The sequence below is a fragment of the Balaenoptera borealis genome (genome assembly GCF_965194805.1).
Source record: "Balaenoptera borealis genome assembly, chromosome: 13".
NCBI classification, from domain to species: domain Eukaryota; kingdom Metazoa; phylum Chordata; class Mammalia; order Artiodactyla; family Balaenopteridae; genus Balaenoptera; species Balaenoptera borealis.
This window is the reverse complement of record NC_138870.1, coordinates 78,911,333-78,936,860: the sequence shown is the minus strand read 5'-3', so window position 1 is coordinate 78,936,860 and position 25,528 is coordinate 78,911,333. Positions and strand designations below refer to the sequence as shown.

At 33.6% G+C, this 25,528-nt stretch overlaps 1 protein-coding gene and 1 long non-coding RNA gene across 4 annotated transcripts in view; both read left to right on the top strand.

Annotated features, from left to right (window-relative positions):
* Positions 1-25,528, top strand: part of LOC309609246 — a 388,908-nt gene that overhangs the window by 213,871 nt on the left and 149,509 nt on the right. The gene's annotated exons all lie outside the window — the stretch shown is intronic.
* The window catches only part of EEA1 (early endosome antigen 1), a 130,119-nt gene that overhangs the window by 50,718 nt on the left and 53,873 nt on the right, over positions 1-25,528 (top strand). For all 3 annotated transcript variants that reach the window (XM_082350421.1, XM_082350419.1, XM_082350420.1), the window contains 7 exons: positions 1,643-1,697; positions 1,794-1,859; positions 3,763-3,802; positions 5,068-5,181; positions 10,938-11,059; positions 11,971-12,126; positions 17,819-17,935. In XM_082350421.1, the coding sequence (XP_082206547.1) occupies positions 1,643-1,697; positions 1,794-1,859; positions 3,763-3,802; positions 5,068-5,181; positions 10,938-11,059; positions 11,971-12,126; positions 17,819-17,935 (670 nt within the window). The remainder of the gene's footprint in view (positions 1-1,642; positions 1,698-1,793; positions 1,860-3,762; positions 3,803-5,067; positions 5,182-10,937; positions 11,060-11,970; positions 12,127-17,818; positions 17,936-25,528) is intronic.

The window sequence follows — 25,528 nt, the reverse complement described above, 5'->3', positions numbered from 1 at the left end:
TCTTATAACCTTTTTTATCTTCCCTGCTACGGCTTTGTTTAGGCTTCCTCATCTCTCACTCAGAAATATTTTTCAGTATTTATAGTTAGCTCTCTCCCTATGTCTTGTACCTCTCTACTTAACTCTCCACATTGCTGCCAGACTAGTATTCTTTGTCTTTTTTTTTTTTATAAATTTATTTATTTGATTTTTGGCTGCATTGGGTCTTCGTTGCTGCACGCGGGCTTTCTCTAGTTGCAGCGAGCAGGGGCTACTCTTCGTTGTGGTGCGCGGGCTTCTCCTTGCGGTGGCTTCTCTTGTTGCGGAGCATGGACTGTAGGCGCATGGGTTTCAGTAGTTGTGGCACACGGGCTCAGTAGTTGTGGCTCACGGGGTCTAGAGCGCAGGCTCAGTAGTTGTGGCTCACGGGCTTAGTTGCTCCGCGGCATGTGGGATCTTCCCGGACCAGGGATTGAACCCATGTTCCCTGCATTGGCAGGTGGATTCTTAACCATTGCACTACCAGGGAAGTCCCTATGCCTCTGTTTTTATTTTTATCATAGAACTGATGGTCTGTTACTCTTACTTCTTTACATGTTTACTTCCCCCATTAAACTGAACAACTTGAGAGTCTGGCATAGACGAGTTCTGTTGAATAATGAATTAATTCTTTACATGTGAATGGCTACCAAAGGTAGAGGACTCATTTCTCCATCTTTTACATTTTTCTTTGTTGGCAGTTTCCTTCTTTTTCTATTATTAACCATGTTTCACAGATGAAGCTGACTCTGTCCATTTGTTCTCTACCCCCACTCCCATCCTAGAGAATAATTCTCCCACCAGTATGTCTCATTATCTTTTACTTTCTGATATGCTTGTGCTGGTGTGGACTTGGTCTTCTGAAACATTAGAACTGATCCTGTTCTGTTCCCTTTGTACTAGAATCAGTTAACTTGAGTATTCCCAATCAGCTCAGTTCAGTTTTGTGTCTTCTACCATGGCAGCCATTGGAGTGGCGTGGAGGAAGGAGAGTCCCTTTTTCTGCTGTTTATAATCCAACAGGGGAAGATATGTTCCTCATATCCACAAGAATAATCCTAAATGTGTTTTCTCATGGAATCTTTTTCCTGCATTAGGACCTTGAGGTGTCTGCTCACCATTCTTTGTCAGACTGACAGAGAATTAGGTGCGGTGAACAGAATGTGAGGTTTTGACAGGAAAGAGCATTTCAGACTCAAGAAACAAAAAGAAGCCAGAATTGCTAGAGCTAAAGTAATGAGGGTGAGAGTGGTAAGGCAAGGAGTAGATTGTGCAGATTTTATAGTCCTTGTTAATGAGTTTAGATTTTACACTAACTGCAGTAGGAAGCCATTGATGCTTATTGCTGGTAAATTAATGGGAGATATTTTGCTTTTGGCTCAGGTTCCTGACAGTCAGTTTTATCATTTCCATGAGAAAATGTTCTTCCATTTACAGACAATGTGCTTTAGGAATAAAATTATTTTCCCAAGGATTTTATATATATATATATATGCCACTATACATAAAATCTATAGTTTTTTTTTAAGACTTGAGAAAATTAGAATACTAATATGCAGTCACTAGCCATGATTTGTTAAAGAACATTAACTATTAATTCCTGTTTTTTTCAACTTATGCTTAGAGATGACATAACACTACTCAGACAAGAGGTCCAAGACCTACAGGCTTCACTTAAGGTAAGACTAAAAATGATTATACTTGTTTATTTTCAGTGTTTCAGATAAATAAAATCTTTTACAATTTGCTAATTAAAAACCATTTTCTTTTCTTAGGAGGAAAAATGGTACTCAGAAGAATTAAAGAAAGAATTAGAAAAATTTCAAGGGCTGCAGCAGCAAGTAATTGCTTTTAAATACTTGAAGTGTGTTATTAGTTGTTTATTTTCATTGTTGAAAATCAAGCATAATACTTTTTTGTAAACAGGTGGCCTGATATGAATAACTTCCTAATTTGTTTCTCTGTGTATTAGCCTACATGTATATCCTTTGGTAGTGCTAATGAATGCAAACCAATATAACTAATATGTGGGAAGGTCAGATGTAACTCCTTAAAGGTGCTCCATTAAGAATCATTTACCTATGGATTGTTTAAAACATTATTCTTATTTTCTGACAATATACCTAAATGGTTAAGAAATATAGGTTCAAACAATAGTGAAGCTCTTCAAAGCATTTGTGTTTGTGACAAATTGAAAATCACTAAAATGTCTATTAATAAGGACAGAACTATTAGTAGCTGCTTACAGTTTATATTAGTGGAGATTGTTTGAAAACATGGGAAAACTGATGTATTAATGATGTTAAAAAAATTTGTGTCTTTGTACACACACAAGCACATATGTACTATACAACTTTATATAAAAATAATATATAGGGAAAAGAACAAGAAAATCATTGTGGTATCAAAAGTAGTTATTTTGAGGGATTTCACTTGATATCTCAGATTCTTTATATATATATGTTCTTTATAGCTTAATGTATTTTCTAAACAATGTCTTAACCAATTATGATTTTTATACTAAAATTATTTTGACTTTTATACTAAAATTACATAAAGAATCATAGAATAATGAATTTTACCAAATACATGTATAGTTTTCATTTGTAAGAATAAAACTGACACCCTTTAACTATAGCTCTAATACTTTTATAAAGTAATTAGTGATCCCTGTACACATTATCTTAGCACATTATGACTCCCAGTTGGTCTTTTTGTCTTTTCACCAAAAATTGTGATTTGGACTAGGAAAAAAAACAAATAAATGGATAAAAAGATATCAGTCTTATTACTGCTAAGCTTCTATAATTGAGGTCGCATTAAAGAGGTTTTTAGTAATCTAAAATACTTATAGTTCACTTATGTATGTTTTACATAGATGCCATTAACAATCAGTCAAACATGAGCTGTATTATTTTCCGCACCTGAAAACACAGAGGAAATTGTTTACTACATTTGAGATGGCTATTTTAAATTTATAATAAATTAAATACGTTCCCACAGTACAATTGCCTTGATAAGAAATTTACCTTTGGGGGAAAATGTATTTTAAATATTGATGATTATTAGCAATCAGTATGTCTAAATCCAATGTATAGGAAAATAAAAAAGTCAGATGTACTATGAGATAACTTATGAAACTTTTTCAGATATATATAATTCTTTAGAATATGGAAATAATGACTAGGTAGTATATTATTTTATTCCTAATGCATGTGATAAATTAAACCTTATGGAATACATTCTTTATTTCGGCTTCTTTAAAGACAATTTATAATCTGGAATTAAAAATTTATGTTTTTAAAGCCAATTTTTTTAGTAGTGTTAGTTTCATGGCATATTTCAGCTTATGAAAATTTTCAACTATTATAAGATTGAATCTTGTCTGCTAACTTAAGTATTTGCTTTAGAATCTACTTTTATAATTGTGATACTTTATGTTACTTATTACTGTATTTATGGAATTTAAGATGCCATCTTGGCAAGACTCATAAAAATTTAATATATGTTAACATAAAAGAATTCTTAGAATCAGTGAGCTACAGTTAACATCATTATTCCAGACTGCCTAGTTGGACCTTAGAGATCTAGAAGAATGTGAGCAGGCCAAGATTTGATTTTCATCAAAATCTTGCTACTTACCTGACAGAATGTGAATTTCAGAGATTTTTTTCACATTGGTAATTGTAACAGTATTGTCTTTTCCTTTTAATGCATTTGTTTATGTTTTTTGTTTTCATCGAGGAGTCTAAACCTGATGGATTAGTGGCTGATTCATCAGCAGGTAACTTTACTTAAAGCTGTTATTTTTTCATTTTTCTTCCTTCTCATCCTTTTTTACTTCTTTCTTTTTCTGTGATGCTTGCTACATGAATTTTGTTTTGTGATTATACTTTATGGCTTTAAAACAGTGAAGATAACAGTCATATTCTAGGCTGAGAGTGTCTATTACCTGTGAACTTTGTAACTTAATCAGTTAATGAAATCTTAGTCCTTTTTTAGTTCATTATATTCTGAAGTTATAAAGAAACTTCTGAAATATTACATTAATATGGTGGTTAATGAAAATTTAGATCTGTATTAAAGAGCGATGCAGTTTTTTCTCTTGAAATAAAAAAATGATGAAACTAGCATCTTTGTAATGGACTTTAACTGGAGGAATGTGCAATGAATAATCAAAATTATATTTTGAGATTAGCTACTGTATTTAATGTCCCTCTGAAATCCCTTTTCTTTATGAGAATGAAGTAGTAGGAGTTGACTGCATATTTTAATTGATTATTTTATTTAAGACCTTGATTGTTCTTAAAACAGTGCTAATTTCATTTCACATTGTGACACATTTCATCAGAGGCACAGGATATATTCCTTTTTGGTCAGTTGACAGATACAGGAAAATAACTGAGAAATGTGAAGTCAAAATAATCCTTAAACAAATATTTATAAATTATTTGGGTATGATTGCTAAATATTCCTTTCATTTGTTTTACATGTTTGTAAACTATGACTTGAGCCTTAAATGAATTGGCTATGCTTAATTCTTTCTTTTTTTAAAAAAATAAATTTATTTATTTTATTTTTGGCTGCGCTGGGTCTTTGTTGCTGAATGCTGGCTTTCTCTAGTTGCGGCGAGCTGGGGCTACTCTTTGTTGCGGTGTGCGGGCTTCTCATCGCAGTGGCTTCTCTTGTTGCAGAGCACAGGCTCTAGGCACGCAGGCTTCAGTATTTGCGGCACGTGGGCTCGGTAGTTGTGGCTCACAGGCTCTAGAGTGCAGGCTCAGTAGTTGTGGCGCACGGGCTTACTTATTCCGAGGCATGTGGGATCTTCCTGGACCAGGGCTCCAACCCGTGTCCCCTTCATTGACAGGCGGATTCTTAACCAGGGAAGCCCTATGCTTAATTCTTAAAATGTGAAGATACTCTACTTGTAATTGGCTAGTAGACGCATGTTGATTGTCTTTAACTTCTACAATGATTATGATATAAGTAATAACAATTTAGGAAATGTAATTCACATTGTATTTGAATAATTACTGTACTTTTTTGTAGAACTACAGTCTCTAGAACAGAAGTTAGAAGAAGCCCAAACAGAAAATTTTAATATTAAGCAAATGAAAGACTTATTTGAACAGAAAGCAGCCCAACTTGCCACTGAAATTGCAGGTAAATTAAATCACAATTATTTAGCCAATATATCAGTCACATTACGATTTTGCCATTGTATATCCTAGAAATAAACATTGTATTTTACTGTGATAAAGCATTTGTTATAGATTGTGGTGGTGATTACTGGCATTTAATGATAATAGAGTTGCTATATAAGTTATTTTGTTTGTTCTTCCACCTCCTCCCTTCAAAGGACTGATTTTCTCTGTAAAATTCTTCCTGAATTTTAGAGAGGATGAATTTTCTTTTTGGGTATGCTTAAAGATTAACAAGTAACATTTTGAAGAAGTCAAATAATATAGTACAGATTTAACATTTGGTTATGCTAACAATTACATATAATTTTTTTAACTACATATACATGCTTTTAGGTAAAATATTGTATGTGATTAAGTGTACATTAAAATGCTAATTAGTAATTTATTGCTGTGTGGAATTTATGTAGACAAAGACATTTGATCATTTAAAGTTTATCATTTAGCACCAGAGGGCAGACAGCAGAAGCAAGAAGAACTACAGTCATGCAGCCTGTGGAACAAAAACCACATTCACAGAAAGATAGACAAGATGAAAAGGCAGAGGGCTATGTACCAGATGAAGGAACAAGATAAAACCCCAGAAAAACAACTAAATGAAGTGGAGATAGGAAACCTTCCAGAAAAACAATTCAGAATAATGATAGTGAAGATGATCCAGGACCCCGGAAAAAGAATGGAGGCAAAGATCGAGAAGATGCAAGAAATGTTTAACAAAGACCTAGAAGAATTAAAGAACAAACAAACAGAGATGAACAATACAATAACTGAAATGAAAACTACACTACAAGGAATCAATAGCAGAATAACTGAGGCAGAAGAATGGATAAGTGACCTGGAAGACAGAATGGTGGAATTCACTGCTGCAGAACAAAATAAAGAAAAAAGAATGAAAAGAAATGAAGACAGCCTAAGAGACCTCAGGGACAACATTAAACGCAACAACATTCACATTATAGGGGTCCCAGAAGGAGAAGAGAGAGAGAAAGGACCAGAGAAAATATTTGCAGAGATTATAGTCGAAAACTTCCCTAACATGGGAAAGGAAATAGCCACCCAAGTCCAGGAAGCGCAGTGAGTCCCATACAGGATAAACCCAAGGAGAAACACGCTGAGACACATAGTAATCAAATTGGCAAAAATTAAAGGCAAAGAAAAATTATTGAAAGCCACAAGGGAAAAATGACAACATACAAGGCAACTCCCATAAGGTTAACAGCTGATTTCTCAGCAGAAACTCTACAAGCCAGAAGGGAGTGGCATGATATACTTAAAGTGATGAAAGGGAAGAACCTACAACCTAGATTAGTCTACCCGGCAAGGATCTCATTTAGATTCGATGGAGAAATCAAAAGCTTTACAGACAAGCAAAAGCTAAGAGAATTCAGCACCACCAAACCAGCTCTAAAACAAATGCTAAAGGAACTTCCCTAAGTGGGAAACACAAGAGCAGACAAGGACCTACAAAAACAAACCCAAAACAATTAAGAAAATAGTCATAGGAACATACATATCGATAATTACCTTAAATGTGAATGGATTAAATGCTCCAACCAAAAGACAGAGGCTTGCTGAATGGATACAAAAACAAGACCCATATATATGCTGTCTACAAGGGACCCACTTCAGACCTAGGGACACATACAGACTGAAAGTGAGGGGATGGAAAAAGATATTCCATGCAAATGGAAGTCGAAAGAAAGCTGGAGTAGCAATACTCATATCAGATAAAATAGACTTTAAAATAAAGAATGTTACAAGAGACAAGGAAGGACACTACATAATGATCAAGGGATCAGTCCAAGAAGAAGATATAACAATTATAAATATATATGCACCCAACATAGGAGCACCTCAATACATAAGGCAACTGCTAACAGCTGTAAAAGAGGAAATCGACAGTAACACAATAATAATGGGGGACTTTAGCACCTCACTTACACCAATGGACAGATCATCCAAAATGAAAATAAAGGAAGGAATAAATAAAGGAAACAGAAGCTTTAAATGACACAGTAGACCAGATAGATTTAATTGATATTTATAGGACATTCCATCCAGAAGCAGCAGATTACACTTTCTTCTCAAGTGTGCATGGAATGTTCTCCAAGATAGATCACATCTTGGGTCACAAATCAAGCCTCAGTAAATTGAAGAAAATTGAAATCATATCAAACATCTTTTCTGAGCACAATGCTATCAGAGTAGAAATGAATTACAGGGGAAAAAACGTAAAAAACACAAACACATGGAGGCTAAACACTACGTTACTAAATAACCAAGAGATCACTGAAGAAATCAAAGAGGAAATCAAAAAATACCTAGAAACAAATGACAATGAAAACACGACAATCCAAAACTAATGGGATGCAGCAAAAGCAGTTCTAAGCGGGAAGTTTATAGCTATACAAGCCTACCTCAAGAAACAAGAAAAATCTCAAATAAACAATCTAACCTTACACCTAAAGGAACTAGAGAAAGAAGAACAAACAAAACCCAAAGTTAGCAGAAGGGAAGAAATAATAAAGAAAAGAGCAGAAATAAATGAAATAGAAACAAAGAAAACAATAGCAAAGATCAATAAAACTGAAAGCTGGTTCTTTGAGAAGATAAGCAAAATGGATAAACCATTAACAAGACTCATCAAGAAAAAGAGGGAGAGGACTCAAATCAATAAAATTAGAAATGAAAAAGGAGAAGTTACAACAGACACCACAGAAATACAAAGGATCCTAAGAGACTGCTACCAGCAACTCTATGCCAGTAAAATGGACAACCTGGAAGAAATGGACAAATTCTTAGAAAGGTATAACCTTCCAAGACTGAACCAGGAAGAAATAGAAAATATGGACAGACCAATCACAAGTAATGTAATTGAAATTGTGATTAAAAATCTTCAAACAAACAAAAGTCCAGGACCAGATGGCTTCACAGATGAATTCTATCAAACATTTAGAGAAGAGCTAACACCCATCCTTTTCAAACTCTTCCAAAAAATTGCAGAGGAAGGAACACTCCCAAACTCATTCTATGAGACCACCATCACCCTGATACCAAAACCAGAGAAAGATACTACAAAAAAAGAGGATTACAGACCAATATCACTGATGAATATAGATGCAAATATCCTCGACAAAATACTAGCAAACAGAATCCAACAACACATTAAAAGGATCATATACCATGATCAAGTGGGATTTATCCCAGGGATGCAAGGATTCTTCAATATATGCAAATCAATCAATGTGATACACCATATTAACAATTTGAAGAATAAAAACCATATGATCATCTAAATAGATGCAGAAAAAGCTTTTGACAAAATTCAACACCCATTTATGATAAAAACTCTCCAGAAAGTGGGCATAGAGGGAACCTACCTCAACAGAATAAAGACCATATATGACAAACCCACAGCAAATATCATTCTCAATGGTGAAAAACTGAAAGCATTCCTCTAAGATCAGGAACAAGACAAGGATGTCCACTCTCACCGCTATTATTCAACATAGTTTTGGAAGTCCTAGCCCCGGCAATCAGAGAAGTAAAAGAAGTGAAAGGAATACAAATCGGAAAAGAAGAAGTAAAACTGTCACTGTTTGCAGATGACATGATACTATACATAGAGAATCCTAAAGATGCCACCAGAAAACTACTAGAGCTAATCAATGAATTTGGTAAAGTTGCAGGGTACAAAATTAATGCACAGAACTCTCTTGCATTCCTATACACTAATGATGTTAAATCTGAAAGAGAAATTAAGGAAACACTCCCATTTAACCATTGCAACAAAAAGAATAAAATACCTAGGAATAAACCTTCCTAAGGAGACAAAAGACGTGTATGCAGAAAACTATAAGACACTGATGAAAGAAATTAAAGATGATACCAACAGATGGAGATATATACCATGTACTTGTTTTGGAAGAATCAATGTTGTGAAAATGACTATACTACCCAAAGCAATCTACAGATTCAATACAATCCCTATCAAATTACCAATGGCATTTTTTACGGTACTAGAAAAAAAAATTTTTAAATGTGTATGGAGACACAAAAGGCCCCAAATAGCCAAAGCAGTCTTGAGGGAAAAAAACAGAGCTGGAGGAATCAGACTTCCTGACTTTAGACTAAACTGCAAAGCTACAGTAATCAAGACAATCTGTTACTGGCACAAAAACAGAAACATAGATCAATGGAACAAGATAGAAAGCCCAGAGATAAACCCACGCACCTATGGTCAACTAATCTATGACATAGGAGGTAAGGATATACAGTGGAGAAAAGACAGCCTCTTCAATAAGTGGTACTGGGAAAACTGGGCAGCCACATGTAAAGGAATGAAATTAGAACACTCCCTAACACCATACACAAAAATAAACTCAAAATGGATTAGAGACCTAAATATAAGACCATACACTATAAAACTCTTAGAGGAAAACATAGGAAAAACACTCTTTGGCATAAATCACAGGAAGATCTTTTTTGATCCACCTCCTAGAGTAATGGAAATAAAAGCAAAAATAAACAAATGGGACCTAATGAAACTTAAAAGCTTTTGCACAGCAAAGGAAACCATAAACAAGATGAAAATACAACTATCAGAATGGGAGAAAATATTTGCAAATGAATCAACAGACAAAGGATTAATCTCCAAAATATATAAACAGCTCATGCAGCTCAATATTAAAAAAAGAAACAACCCAATCCAAAAATGGGTAGAAGACCTAAATAGATATTTCTCCAAAGAAGACATACAGATGGCCAAGAAGCACATGAAAAGCTGCTCAACATCACTAATTATTAGAGAAATGCAAATCAAAACTACAATGAGGTATCACCTCACCCAAGTTAGAATGGGCATCATCAGAAAATCTACAAACAACAAATGCTGGAGAGGGTGTGGAGAAAAGGGAACCCTCTTGCACTGTTGGTGGGAATGTAAACTGATACAGCCACTGTGGAGAACAGTATGGAGGTTCCTTAAAAAACTGAAAATAGCATTACCACATGATCCAGCAATCCCACTACTGGGCATATACGCAGAGAAAACCACAATTCAAAAAGACACATGTACCCCAATGTTCATTGCAGCACTATTTACAATAGCCAGGTCATGGAAGCAACCTAAATGCCCATCGACAGACGAATGGATAAAGAAGATGTGGTACATATATACAATGGAATATTACTCAGCCATTAAAAGGAACAAAATTGAGTCATTTGTTGAGACATGGATGGATCTAGAGACTGTCATACAGAGTGAAGTAAGTCAGAAAGAGAAAAACAAATATCGTATATTAATGCATATATGTGGAACCTAGAAAAATAGTACAGATGAACCGGTTTGCAGGGCAGAAATTGAGACACAGATGTAGAGAACAAACGTATGGGAACCAAGCAGGGAAAGCGGCGGGGGGGTGGTGGTGGTGCTGGGATGAATTGGGCGATTGGGATTGACATGTATACATTGACGTGTATAAAATTGATGACTAATAAGAGCCTGCTGTATAAGAAAATAAAATAAAATTAAAAAATTAAAAAAGTTTATCATTTAATGTAATCAGAAGTATTTTATTGTATATATTTATGGTTATCAAAGGAATGTGAATTTGAATTAGAGTGATATATAGATATATACTGGAATATACAAGAATTTATAAAGCTGTTCTTCCCTAGAGTTAATGTCATGTCATTTGTGTAACTATCCTGAATTAGATATAAAGTCAAAATATGATGAAGAAAGGAGTCTTCGAGAAGCTGCTGAACAAAAAGTGACACATCTAACAGAAGAATTAAACAAAGGAGCAACTATAATTCACGATCTAAAGACTGAACTGGTAATTTAGAAGCCATTTATTAGAATGTACCTTATTTGAAATTGAAAATTGAAATATATACACTGATGAAACGTTTTTGAAAGTACAACCTGAGTAGAATGGAGGAAAGAAAAAATTCCCTATAGTTTTACCACGTAAATGTATATACTTTATATGATTTTTTAAAAATGGAATTTTATGACACATAATTTATGACTAACATTTTTGTTGTTTCTATCTTAGTATCAACTGTCTTTTTTAGTAGTTTCCATATTTGCATCTCTGATCTTACCATCCCTTGAACTTTAGTTTTATAAATCCATACTTTTAGGACACTTCTGATTGCATTTCTAGCTTTCATTTCAAATTCAACAAGTATAACATCAAGTCATCCTATTTCCTCTGTAACTGTATTTCTGTCATTGGTACCATGTATTTTCATCACTCTCCCCAGGCTTAACAACTTTGGATCTGTCCTTGCCTCCTTTCCGTCCTTTATTTAGCACTCAAGAAATATATGAATAAATGAATCAACTGTATTCAACCTGCAACAAACCCAAATTATGCTTATACCTGTTTTTTCTTCATGTTATTGACCAGTTTCGTAGGATTAAAAAAAGAAGGAATTTAGCATTTATCAAGTGATTGTTATTACCAGTGGGTGTAGTTTGTGAAGGAAAGGAAAGCAATTAAAGCGCTAAGGATAATTGTGAATTTGCGATTTTGTACCATGAGTGGTAATACTATTAAGTATAAGATAGAGCGGGAACAGGAGAGGATTGTTGGGGGAAGACATCAGTGTTTGATGTTTGGAATCTAGTAATTGATATTAAAGATTGTTTTATTTTGATTTCTTAGTAGTAAAACTATTTTAAAAATGTGTGTTATTTTAGTTTCACTGTGATTTTTAATAAAAATGTGTTGCTTCACAGCTTCAGAGACCTGGAATAGAAGATGTTGCTGTCCTTAAGAAAGAACTGGTCCAAGTTCAAACGCTAATGGACAACATGACCTTGGAACGTGAGAGAGAATCTGAAAAACTCAAAGATGAATGCAAAAAGTTACAAGCAGAACATGCTCACTCACAGGTAATGAAGTTTAGTGCACTTAAACGAGATTGATGTTAACTTGTTTAGTGTGCACTCTTGAGTGAAGCCAGGATTTTTCTGAGTGACCTATCAAGCAGTATTTGCCTTTCTTTCATCTGGTCTGGGTAATATTTGTATATAGTCAATATGGTCTGGTAGTCAATATTTTTAATCTTTGCTCTATGAAGCTAGAGACTTAGAGAAGAATGTTTGCATACAAGAGTATTATTCTGTTTAATAAATGATGTATATTGTGTAGAAATTATATTTAAAGTTAAATTTGCTCCAGACTAGTCAGTAAGTAGTAATTAAGTTTATTTCAGTTTGGTAGGGGTAAAGGAAGTATGATTTCATTTTCTTCATTTGTATAACCAATGTTGTTTAGAAAAAGTATTTAAGACTTATTTTCCATTCGACTTCTTTTTCATTTATCAGCTATTTAATTATGTGGTTGAAAGAAGTCATAAAAATCATCTAGTCTAACACTCCATCCAGGAATTCCCTTTATAGCATCTCTGATAAGTGATCTACAACTCTTGCTAGGTGACGTGGGGGGTGCATATTTCTTCCTAAGTCAGCCATTCCATTGAGTTGGCATTTGTTTCCCTATGATTTACGTGCACTGGTTCCAGTTCTCAGGAATTAAACATAATAAATTGTTCTTTTCCACATGAAATATTTGAAGACTGTTCATATTTACTCTGAGTTTTTTTCTCTTCCCGGATAAACATTCTCAGTTTCTTCTACTATTTCTTGCATGACTTTGGCCTGTAAATCCCTTATATAATTATGTCAGCATATGACAAACTCTAGGATGTGTAGTAAATATACTTGCTTAAAAATGATAGCCTTTGTCCTTCCTACTGTATCATAGGAGGTATTTTGTTATAACTACTACTATGTGTAGTTCTTAAGCTCCCATATATGATACAGACCTCTGTTTTTCATGTTTTCAGTTTAAAACGTTAAGTTATAGTGACATTTCAACTTGCATCTCTTTCTTAGAGTTTTTCAGCTGGTGATCTAAAAGCCACTCTATTCATAATTAGTAACTTATTAATGAGCTATGGAGTATAAATATAGATAACCCATGTCATCCTTTATTTTAGTTCCTCCTATATCTTATCAGTGGAGGAATGGTGAAAGTTTATGGGTACAACATGCATAGGCATGTGAGGCTTTATGATGCCTAACACTTCATACTTTAAAGTTTATGAACTTCAGGTGCAGATTTCCCAAAAGTGATCTTTGTAGCCCAATGACATATAGTCCCACAAATTTTCAAATAATTCCAGGGAGTTCATGAATTTATCAAAGCCAATAAAAAGCTCCTAATGTGTAATCAAGGAGAGGCTGAATCAAAGAAGTCTCATGAGGTAAAATCCCATCCAAATAATGCTTGAATAGAAATTTCTTTTAACCCTGTAAGTTAAGTATTAAGTTTGTTTTATATTTAAGGAATCTGGGCTCAATGAGGTTAAATAACTTGTTCAAGGTCATGCACCTAACATAAAGAAGCGTGGATTAGAACTCAAGTCCTGTCTGAAGCTCGTGGTCTTTCTATATCATGTTATTTCCCATTTTAGGTGGTCTGGTGATTGCCTTAGAAGTAAATTTGTGCTATTAATCTTGATCTAATACTTATTTTTATTACTTTTTATATCTTGACATATTGTATATTTGTATTGAGTATAGCTTAAAGTACTTTTGAGTTGTGTCTCATACCATTTCCATATGAAAAAAATTACTGTCTAAATATTCCATCTCATTTATTTGTTTATAACTGTTTTTAGCTTCTGCTTACTCCTTGAAAAATGGCATGTATTTTATTAATTTATTAAAATTCATTTCTATTTAGTCTCAGTTAAGTGTGTTAGTGAATTCTATAACTTGAACTTAATAGAAAAAAAACTATTTTATATATTACTGTTTTACTGAACCTAAAACATTGGAATCAGAAACAAAACAGTAAAAGGAATTAAAGAAACTAAAAATGTAATGATTTGTTTGGTATTTCTAGTTGAGGCTCAAGATATACAATCTGGTATTATACATTGTTAAATATGTTCCATTCCTTTCATTAACAATATAACTTATGAATTCATTGACATTTAAAAAAATCTAGATATTTTAGAAGGCATATAGAAAAATAACTCATTCTAAAACATTTAAAAGTACTTTTTAAATAATTAGCTTTTCTTTAGATCAGAAGTTAAGGTTAATAAAAGTATGATTCATAAAAATCTACATTATTAAAAATATCAAAGCTATAATCAACTTATATTTGGTGTTGTCTTTAATGGAAATGATTTTTTAAGAATTTAATTTTTATTCCAAATATACTTATTTGAATCCCAATTTTTAAAGCTAAAAAGGTTATAAAGAGATGGAATAAGTACGATTACACTCATGCATAGTTACTAAAGAGAGCATTTAAGTATCATTTAAACGAATGCTAGTATAAGGGATCAGATTTAGAGGTGTGTTTGGACTTTTTATTGTATGTTCAATGTGTACTTTTGTCAGTCTTGTCTTCCACCTTTCATCCATCATTTTATTTTATTTTTTTCTGCTTTCTAATGGAGATGCTTAAACTTGAGGTAATGTGTTTTTGGAAGGCTTTTTAATATTAGTAGTTTAGTACTACTTTTAATATAGCACCTTCTAGCACCATATGGCAATTTTGTGTTTTAAGGCAATCTCAGAACTTCAAACATATGCTCATTTTTGTTTTATTAATCAAGCAAATTTTTAACCATCTTTAAAATGATTATTTACTAAAACTAGTAGAATATTAGGACAATAATTATAATAAAGCACTAGCAGGAGGTTTGCATGAAATATTTTTCCTTAATTATTTTGTAATTTAAAATTTTGTAGTAAAAATTCGATGTTAAATTCAATAACGTGGCTTCAAGGAAATGCAAACTATATAGGGTCTTATATACTGTTTCCTTGTGTACAAATATCTTGTAACTTCTTGGAGATAGAGTCATTCATCCCTTTAGTGAGTATTTTTTGAATGCCTGAGTGTCAGCAACTATTTTACATGTGGGAAATACAACAGTGAATAAGATACAGTGCCTGCTTTCATAAAGCTTATATTCCTTTGTGGAAACCAAATAATATATAAGTAAACCAAATCATGATAGAAAGTCAGTTAATGCTAAGTGCTATATAGAAAAACAAAGCAGGATATGGACAGTAGTGGGGCTGGCAATAATGTGGGACAATTTTAGATAGAATGATCAGGGAAGGTATCCTCAAAGAGGATACATGGGAGAAGAATGAAGTAAGCAAGAAGCAGGGTGAAGAATTGGGAGCAGCATTCCCAGGAAGAGAGAGTGCAAGTGCTAAAGATTTCTAGGCACAGATGAGCTTGTCCCATTAACTAGTGAGGACTGTCTGTGTGACTTGAAGAACCTTCTTTTTGAATTTCACCCATAGTGATATTACTATAGTGAATGTATTTATTTCCTTTGAAATTTTGTCTTTCTTCAGTCTTTATTTTTTTTTAAATAGAAACATATGATCACTGTCAAAAATTAAAACGACTCATAATGTGCAGTAGAGAGAGTGAAAGTGTCCTATAATTCACTCCTGTTCCTCCCCTTCCCCATAACTAAAATGTACCTTTAGGTGTATACTTTTCCCACTTCTTTCTTTTTTCCCCCCTTGAGTAAAGTGAAAATTTTTAAATGCTTGCTTTTATATTTTTAAAAATTCTAGTTTAAAAACATATACATATTTAGTGTACGAAGGATACATTATAAAATTATTTATGTTACTGTATCTAAAAGGATACATTTGCTTTACATTTTCTTTGTTTAGTTCCTTTTATATGTTGGCATTTATCAGCAAGATAGATACTAGATAGATGTTACACATGGCTAACTGTATCTTATAAACTTCAATGTGGAATCGTGGTATTTTAATGAAATATACTCAAAATTTGCATTTTAGTACACTGTTACTTATTTCTGTTTATTATGTGTGAGATATTCTAGTAATTCCTTTGAAGAGAGAGTTAGAAGGAGGGATTTAAATACGATAATTTATTTTCCTGTGTGATAAGTAGGCATTTGTACTACATGATTAAAACATACTAATTTAAAGTAGCTGGATTGTTCCTAATATTTTTATTAACATCCATAATGTTGCTAATAGAAAGTGATTCTGAGATTCAAAGTTGTTAGACCTAGCAAATTGAAATAAACTTCCAATACCTATATCCATTTCAAGGTTACATGACCAGTTCAAGACAGAAAGTGTTTAGGATATACTTTTTACCTGAAAACAGTTAAAAATACATGAATATTTAAACATTTTTCTTCTTTGAAGTATATTTTATATACATGTTTTCCTTAAAAAATCAGGTTATAAACATATCTCAGACGTGCTGTCATTCCCCAAAACATTTTTGAAACCTCTTTTTATTGACTTTAAACCAGTTTGGAAAGCACTCAAAAAACTAGTTTCATTAATTTATGGTTATTAAAATAAGCCCAAGTGTTTGATCATTCAGTTCAGTTACCTTGTTTACTAGTTTGTTTCTAAAACTTTATACCTTCATCCATTATCCTTATACCTTCATCCACAGTGGATTTGGTTTTATTACAATGAGAATCCTTTAACAAAAAAAAGGGCCACGCATTCTGGAAGGCTTTCCAAAAGAAGTAGCAAAGATCACTTGGCATTATTGTCACAATAAATTAGTAGCCTTCTAAGATTTTTTCCTTGAAGATGAAAGTACTCACTTGTAATATATGATATAGGTAACTGCAATGTGTTCATTTAAAAAAATTAAGAAATTTATTGTATTCATATTACAGTTTATTTACTGATGAAGAATATAGGCAATGAAAATAATCATAACGTTAAGAATGTAAAAAGTAAAGCCAGTAAGCAGTATTAGAAATGAAAAAGTTCTCCTGTTAATATCACTTGCAGGAAACCATACTTAAAAGGCAGTACTTAGTCTCTCTCTAGTGGTTGAAGCTTTCATGTATAGGAAGCTTGTATTTCCAGGCTCTTTGCTTATCTTTCTCTTACCTTATTTATTAAATGATTAAACCATTGTTTTCATTATAGACATTAATTTTCATTTAAACAATATTAAATGCATTAAAGCAAATTCATACCCAGCTATTCTCCATGATCACAGAGTGATCCAGGTTAATAAAACTATATATAGCTTCTGTTTGATAACTTCTTTGGACAAATACTTTCCATTACAGTCCAAAAGATGATTCACCACTTTCAAAGGTAATTCTATGTTGGTTGTTGCATTTAACATGATTCTGAAGTAAAAAAAAGGCTGTGCACAGAAACTGGGAGAAAATATAGGCATAACTTGCATATCCTTTTTAAATTCAGGAGGATTAAAGTATAGAATTTAAAGCCAGTAAATTCATGTTTGCAGTTTGGTGCTTACTTCAGACACATAAAATAGGATGTCAACCTTTCATTTCATGTATTATTAAATAAATGAAGTTGTATATTTTGGATAAATTTTAAAAATTAATTTTCAGCCAGAAAAGATGTAAGGGTGGTAAGATAAAGAATCAAGTTGAAATTTCTGAGTTATTTCAGTTCAACAACAATGACAAAAATCTATGTAATCTGAAAACCTTTGGATGCTTCCATTTCCTTTTTTATTTTAGTTTGCTCTAATTTTTTTTTTTCCTTTTAGGCCACAATAAACCAGCTGAGGAGTGAACTTGCCAAAGGCCCCCAGGAAGTTGCTGTGTATGTGCAGGAACTACAAAAACTTAAAAGTTCAGTTAATGAATTAACACAAAAAAATCAGGTGAGAATTTAAAAACTACATATAATGGTGAATTGATTTTATAGACCTTAAATTTTAATCTTGTGTATGTTATTTATATATTGGCACAGTACAGTATGACTTGTTCTGTGTGGGTTTTTTTTTTTAAGTGTTATTTACATTCACATTGTTATGCAACCAATTTCAGAAGTCTTTTCATCTTGTAAAACTAAAACTCAACACTCATTAAACAACTCCCCATTCACTGTCTCCCCTGCCCCAAACCCCTTCTACTTTCTATATCTATGAATTTACTGTTCTAAGTAACTCATATGAGTGGAATCATACAGTATTTGTCTTGTTGTGTTTGGCTTATTTCACATAGGATAATGTCCTCAAGGTTCATTCATGTTATAGCATGTGTCAGAATTTCCTACCTTTTTAAGGTTATATTACATTGTATGTATATATTGTATTATCTATCATCCGTTGCTTCCTTCTTTTGGCTAGTTCTGTTGTCAATAGTGCTGCTTTCAACGTGGGTATACAAATATCTATTTGTGATCCTGCTTTCATTTTTTTTTTGGGTAGATACCCAGAATTGGAATTGCTGGATCGTATTGGTAATTCTATTTTCAGTTTTTTGAAGAAATCACCATACTGTTTTCCATAGTGGCTATATCCTTTTAAATTCTCATCAACAGTGCACAAGGATTCAACAGTTTCTTCACATCCTTGCCAACATTTGTTATTTTCTGTGATTTTTATTTGTCTGTCTTTTTTATAGTAACCATCCTAATGAGTGTTAAGATGGTATCTCCTCATGGTTGATTTGCATTTCCCTAATGATTAAGATGTTGAGCATCTTTTCATATGCTTGTTGGCTATGTAATTTTCTTTGGGTTGTTTGTGTTTTTGTGTTGAGTTGTAGGAATTCTTTATATGTTTTTTGATATTAACTCCTTATCAGATATATGATTTGCAAATATTTTCTCTTAGGTTGCCTTTTCACTCTGTTGATTGTATCTTTTTATAAAGGAAAAACGCTCCTGTGTGTCTGTACTCTCAATACTGTACTACAGCTTCACTTCTGACATCAGATGTGAGGGTGTTCCGTATATTAACGGTTCTCAACACCAGCTGGGTGTCCTACAGTTTAGCTCAACTCTTACACTGCTTACCTGGAGCTAGCATCAGATTCCACAGATGAAGGGTGCAGTCCTGCAGGGCTGTGCCTGAGCACCCCAACCCCACCTCCCCCACGCACCCCAATTCAGACACCAACTGAAAGTCCAGCTTGTTACTTGTACTTCTGACCAACTGGCTATAAATGGGAGGTTCCCAATCCCCTGCCTCCGGTGTGATTAATTTGCTAGAGTAACTCACAAAATTTGGGAAGACATTTTACTTACTAGATTACTGGCTTATTATAGATGACTATAACATAAGAACAGTGAGATGGAAGAGATGCATAGGGCGAGATATGTGTGAAAGGGTTTGAAGCTTCCCTGCTTTCTCTGGGTGCTCTCCACGTGTTCATCAACTCAGAGTCTCTCAAAACCCTTTCCTTCCTACACGGGCATGATTGATTAAATCATTGACCACTGGTGATTAATTTAACCTTTAGCCCTCTTCCCTCCCTGGAGGTCGGGGTGGGACTGAAAGTTCCAACCTTTTCTTCAAGGTTGGTTCCCCTGGCAACCAACCCCCATCCTTAGGGCTTTCTAAAAAATCACTTCATGAATACGAACTCATAGGTGGTTGAAAGGGGCTTGTTAGGAATAACAAAGGATATCTTTATTGCTCTTATCACAGGGAATTCCTGGGGTTTTAGGAGCCTGGTTCCAGGAATGGGGACCAAGACCAAATGTATGTTTTACAATATCACACCTTTGATGCACGGAAGTTTTAAATTTGAGAGAATTCAATTTATCTATTTTTATTTTTGTTGCTATGCTTTTGGTGCCATATCCAAGAAATCATTGCTAAGTTCAGCGTCATGAAGCTTTTCACCGATGTTTTCTTCTAATAGTTTTATAGTTTTAGGTCTTTGATTCATTTTGAATTATTTTTTTTTAATAGTGTAAGGTAAGGGTCCAGTTTCATTCTTTTGCATATGGAAATCCAGTTTTCCCAGCACCATTTGTTGAAACGACTGTCCTTTTCCTATTGAATGGTCCTGGAGCCCTTGTTGAAAATCATTTGACCATGTATGTGAGTGTTTATTTCTGGGCTCTCTAGTCTTCCTCTGTTGGTCTATATGTCTTTCTTTACACCAGTACCACATTGTTTTGACTACTGAATGTTTCAATAAGTTTTGAAATCAGAAAGTATGAGACCTCCAACTTTGTTCTTATTCTGTATTCTGTAATGTTAATATTTTCTGCCTTGGTTCTTTAAAGATGAGCAACAGATAATATTTAGTTTTGGGATAGGGCAGGTATTGGTATCAGTACTTTTTTTTCCCATGTCTTTACTTTTTTGGTGGTGGAGGAATAGGAAGTTATTAAATCTTTTTACTCAAAGGTATGGTGAATTTGTTGGCTTTGCTTTAATGACTTAATTAATTCTCATATCTGCTTTTACATTTAATCTGTTGTGATATGTTTGAAGCGTGTGAAGAAAATTTAGTCTCACAGATGTGTAGTTGGAAAACGGAGGACTATCTTAATAGCCTTTTCAGATAATTGTAGCTATTTTTATTTGATATTAAACTGAAACTAAAGTATAGTTTCTCAAAAGTTAATTACAGTGTAGAATCGGAAACCATAGTAATGCAATTTTTGTACTTCGTAACAATAAAATTTTTTCCTCTGTCTTGCGGTTTGAATGGGTCTTTCCTGTGCATGATTTTGTAACATTATGCATTAGTCATGTGGAAAATATTGGTTCACTGAGTTATGCAGATTTTTTTTCCAAATATTGACACATTTCATTGTACAATATAAAACTAATCACATTTGTCAATATCACCATCAATCTTAAAATACCTTATACATATGAGGAAGTGTCAAGCTCATGGTAGTGGATACAAGTTTTCCAAAATTCTAAGCTTCATTTGGAAGCTTGAATTTTATCATTGGCAACCAATACTATCAGTTCTATCCTTTGAAGTGACAGATTTTCTTCCTCCCCAAATCTGAATAGTCATAGTTTGTCTGTCATTCTTAAAAATGGTGTTTCATGGAAAAAAGCAACTAGCTCAGTTTATAATTCAATCACATAAATGCTCTTCTGTATGACAGTTATATTATTTGGTATGCAGCAGAAGTGACCCATATATACTTCCTATTTTTTCACAGTTTTTCTTTTTTCTTGCTATTTCAAATATTGCGGCTATGAACATTCACATACAAATCTCATGCATTTGTGTAAGAATTTCTCTATTATGTAGTCTCACGGGAAATTGCTGGGTTATAGGCTATATACATAATCAAATTTACTAGGTGATCCCAAACTATTTTTCAGAGTAATTATACCAGTTTACCATTGTCCATTTTTCCGTATACTCCTGGTGCTGACTGGTTTTTAAAATTTAATCTTTTTTATGTTTTATGAAAACCTCTGTGTTTCCCTACCCCCTTTTTTCCCTCCTGTCAAGCTATATGTAGAAAACTTCCACGTATACTCTAGTTTCATCTTTGTCCCTCAGTTTGATTTTTAATTTCTTTGAGCTCAGAGTTGACCTTCTACCTCTTGGAAATTTACCAGAGGTGTACACACAATGGATGTTTATGATCAGTGTAATTTATTTTGTCTTTTTGAAACATTAAACTATTAATAAGGGATAATGAAGCACAGGTTGTGTGTGTGTGTGTGTGTGTGTGTATATATATATATATATATATATATATTCACACATGCATGTGTACATTCACGCTATTAAAGGAAGTACTATGTTTTTTTTTTATGAATAATACATAGACTCAAGATGGTTTAGTATGGTAAAATTAGAATATTTTTGATTAGGGAATAATAGGATTTTCTACTAATCTTACTAATAGTAAGACTTCAAATTTTTTTTTGAAGTTTTTTCCTGTTTAGGATTTTTTTCTCCAGTTAGAGCAAGCACAGATGTGCATCTACCTTTTTTTATTATCCTTGCTCCCCGACCTCTCCTCACCCAAGTCCTTGGCAAACCATGATTGCTGACAGTGGTGATATCCAAGTGTTATGAATTTGGAAATCTCTGTGCCTGGTCTTTTGAAGGCTATTAATGAAATGCCTTGGGCAGCTTTTGTGGGTCATAGGCAGCATCAAGGTTGATAAATAACATTATAAAATATAATGAATTGAAAAAATAGTTGCTTTTGTGTTAATGTCAAGATTTTCAGCATTAAACCAGTGTTTTTTAATCACTGGCTCTGAAAACTTAAAAACAAGCCAGGAATCTTGAAGAAATTTCCTTTTTAGTTTCTAATAAGAATCATATGCTGACATTTAAACAAAATTCTGCAGCTCAATTTAATTAACTATTTCCATATAAATTCTGAACAAAATCATATGCTTATTTAAAGCTACTAATTGATCAGTATAGGTCATTGTAAGAGACTGAGTTATTATTTGGGTCTCACCTCTTACCCATTTTCCATCCTTCATTGCTCTCCGCTTTCCAACAGTCTCAGTATTAAGATGCTCATAGGCCAAAGCAGAAGCCAGATATGGCAAGTAGTTGTATTGCTGTGTATTACCACTGTATTGCAAAGTGGTATATTGAGATGAACAGCATAGTACAGTGGTCAAAGGCATGTTTAAATCCCAGCTTTGTCACTGACTGGCTGTAACACAGAGCCTCTCAAAGTCTCTTTCCTCTTCTGCTAAGAAGTACTGTTATACTTATTTGCCTCTTAGGATTGATATGAGTATTAAAAAAATTAATAGATGTTGAAGTGCTTAGACCACTGCCTGGCTTAGAGTAAGCACCTCAGTGAATATTTGTTGTTACTGTTTTTATTTACTGTAAGTTTTGTGATGCAGAGTTGAGTCAAGACCAAGGTGGATGTTTTCCTAAATTACTGCCTAGTAAATCAGGAAAGACTCTTGTTGAAGACATAACCTTTTAGCTTAGTCTTTTTTTTTTTTTTTTTTAATTAATTAATTTTTGGCTGGGTTGGGTCGTCGTTGCTGTGTGCGGGCTTTCTCTAGTTGTGGTGCGCGGGGTCTGCTCTTAGTTGCGGTGTGCGGGCTTCTCATTGAGGTGGCTTCTCTTGTTGCGGAACACAGGCTCTTGGCACACAGTCTTAGTAGTTGTGGTGCTTGGGCGCGGGCTTAGTTGCTCCGCGGCATGTGGGAGCTTCCCGGACCAGGGATTGAACCTGTGTCCCCTACATTGGCAGGCGGATTCTTAACCACTGCACCGCTAGGGAAGTCCCTTTAGCTTAGTCTTTAAGGATGCTTAGGAGCATGTCACATGGCAGAGGGGTTAATGGCATTTCATTTTGAGAGCTAGATACAGAAGGCATGGGGACATGTAAGAGCACAAAATATAAGATGTTGGAGAGGTACAAGTAGTTCAGTTTGTTCTTTCTCACAAAGCTGTTTTGAGGAACAAACGAGATGAGATCCTTGAAACCACTTTGTAAGCTATCAAGCAATAAAAAATGCCATTCTTTTTGCATTTCTTCTCATTACCTGGGCTAGTAACAAGTGAATAACAGAGTCTAATACAGGGAAATTGTCTCTGTAAGGAAATATGTTGCAAGAACAATTGGTGAGGAAGTCAAAAGAGGACTGGACATTCGGAAGGAAAGAATTTTGCTGACTCAAATGATAATTATGTTATGAGTTAAGCTTAACATTCATTTTATAATTTAAACTTGAATAGTGTATGCTTTGGGAAGCCTGAATTGACTCACTGAGTGTCTGAATTGTGTTGTGAAAACTTTATTGGACTTCGAATCATCATATGTGACTCTGCTACCTGGCCAAGTCATATCAGGTTCTTTCAGCTTTAGCTTCTTCATCCACAGAATGGGGATGATAATGTCTGTCTCATCTTTTGTTGTAAGGATTAATATGGAGAAGTGAAAGTGCAATTACTGTTTTCTTTAACGGATTCTACTGTACTTAAAAAAAAAATCAATCTTCAAAAACCATGTATTCACTAGACTTTTTGCTTCAGATTCCATGAGAAGACCATAATAAGAATAAAAAGTTTGTGATACTAAATATAGTGAGCCTTTTGCATATAAAAATATATATAATGTGAGTGGATTAGGTTATTTAAAAAGAAAGTAGTTTAGGTTCTTTTAAATAAAATTTAATTATCTCATCTGTGCAATAAAGCAGGAAGATTTTGATTAATTTTTTAGGATAAGTGAATTTTAAAGTGAATGGTTGTAATGTATTTTTGCTTCTTAAAGAGTAAAGCTGTCTGATGGGTCCTTTATGTATAGAACTAGTAGGATTACTTGGGCACTTTATGAGTAAGCCTATGAGGAAGGCTCACTACCTCATTACTAGCCTTAATTTTTGTAGCATGTTTTAAAATTATATCCCACCGAAGTATTTGTGAGCATGGTTGCATTCATAAAATTTAGTAACTTAGAATTTTCTTTGAAAAGATGCAAGGCATTTATAATGATCAATGAATAGTCTTAATTTAGCTTATGAATTCTAAAATAAATATTATTTTCTTCAAAGAAAAAGTATGAAATCAAGTCAAGAAAGATGTGGAGTTACTAATGAGTAAGACAAAAAAATGTTTATAAAAAGAGAACTTTCCTAACAGGTAGTTTGACTCAAAATTATTATTGTTTTTCTCTAGTCTTTTGGCTCTACCTCTTTTGTTCTGTGTCTGTTGGTTAGTCAAGACACATTTCTTTGCTAATTTTGCTGAAAACTTCTGGGTGCTCTTTTTACTTTGTCTCCCATTTTGTCTTTCTTACATATACTTATATCTTTTTGACACTGCTTTTTCTATAGTATATTTCTACTTGATAATTTACATTAATGAACTTTTTCTCAGACACGTGTTTAAGAACCATTACTGCTGCCTTTCCCACTCTATTATCTAAACTTATTACTCCCCAGTGTCCCCACTTGCAACTTGTTTGTCTGTTCCTTTGTGTCTTTTTGTATAGAGCAGATGGCATGAGTCATGTATACCTAGTCCTTAACTCCTCTCACTACTTTACCAAGTTCAAACTTTGTTTTCAGGTGATTGTAACTTACTAGTTAGCCCCACCTGACTTTGCTCTTTTCATTTTTAAAAAAATTGTGCACTTGAGAAATTTAACACAGCTTTTGTATTAATCTGTGTTTTTTGTGCATTATGTTTTAACTTAGAAAAAAATGTTAAAATGTGTTTCATTTAGATTATAGTCTGTTTAAAGGCCAGAAGTTTTGCTTGCCCTCCACTATTTCTGTATTATCCCCTTCTAGCACACTGTATATAAAAATGAGTATAATAAATGTCCATGATTGACTCATCAGCTGCTTACAGTGGCTTCTTTTCCTGGCTATCTTTCTTACAGAGTTGAGTCAAAATTCTGATCCATATCTTGTGTGTAAATATCTTGACTAAAAATGTTCAATATTAGTCATAAAAACTCCACTGAGCCCAGACTTTAACATTTGATTAGGCTGGTTGATCCAGATCTTTGATTGGAGGTGTCATTTTTATATTTTGTACTT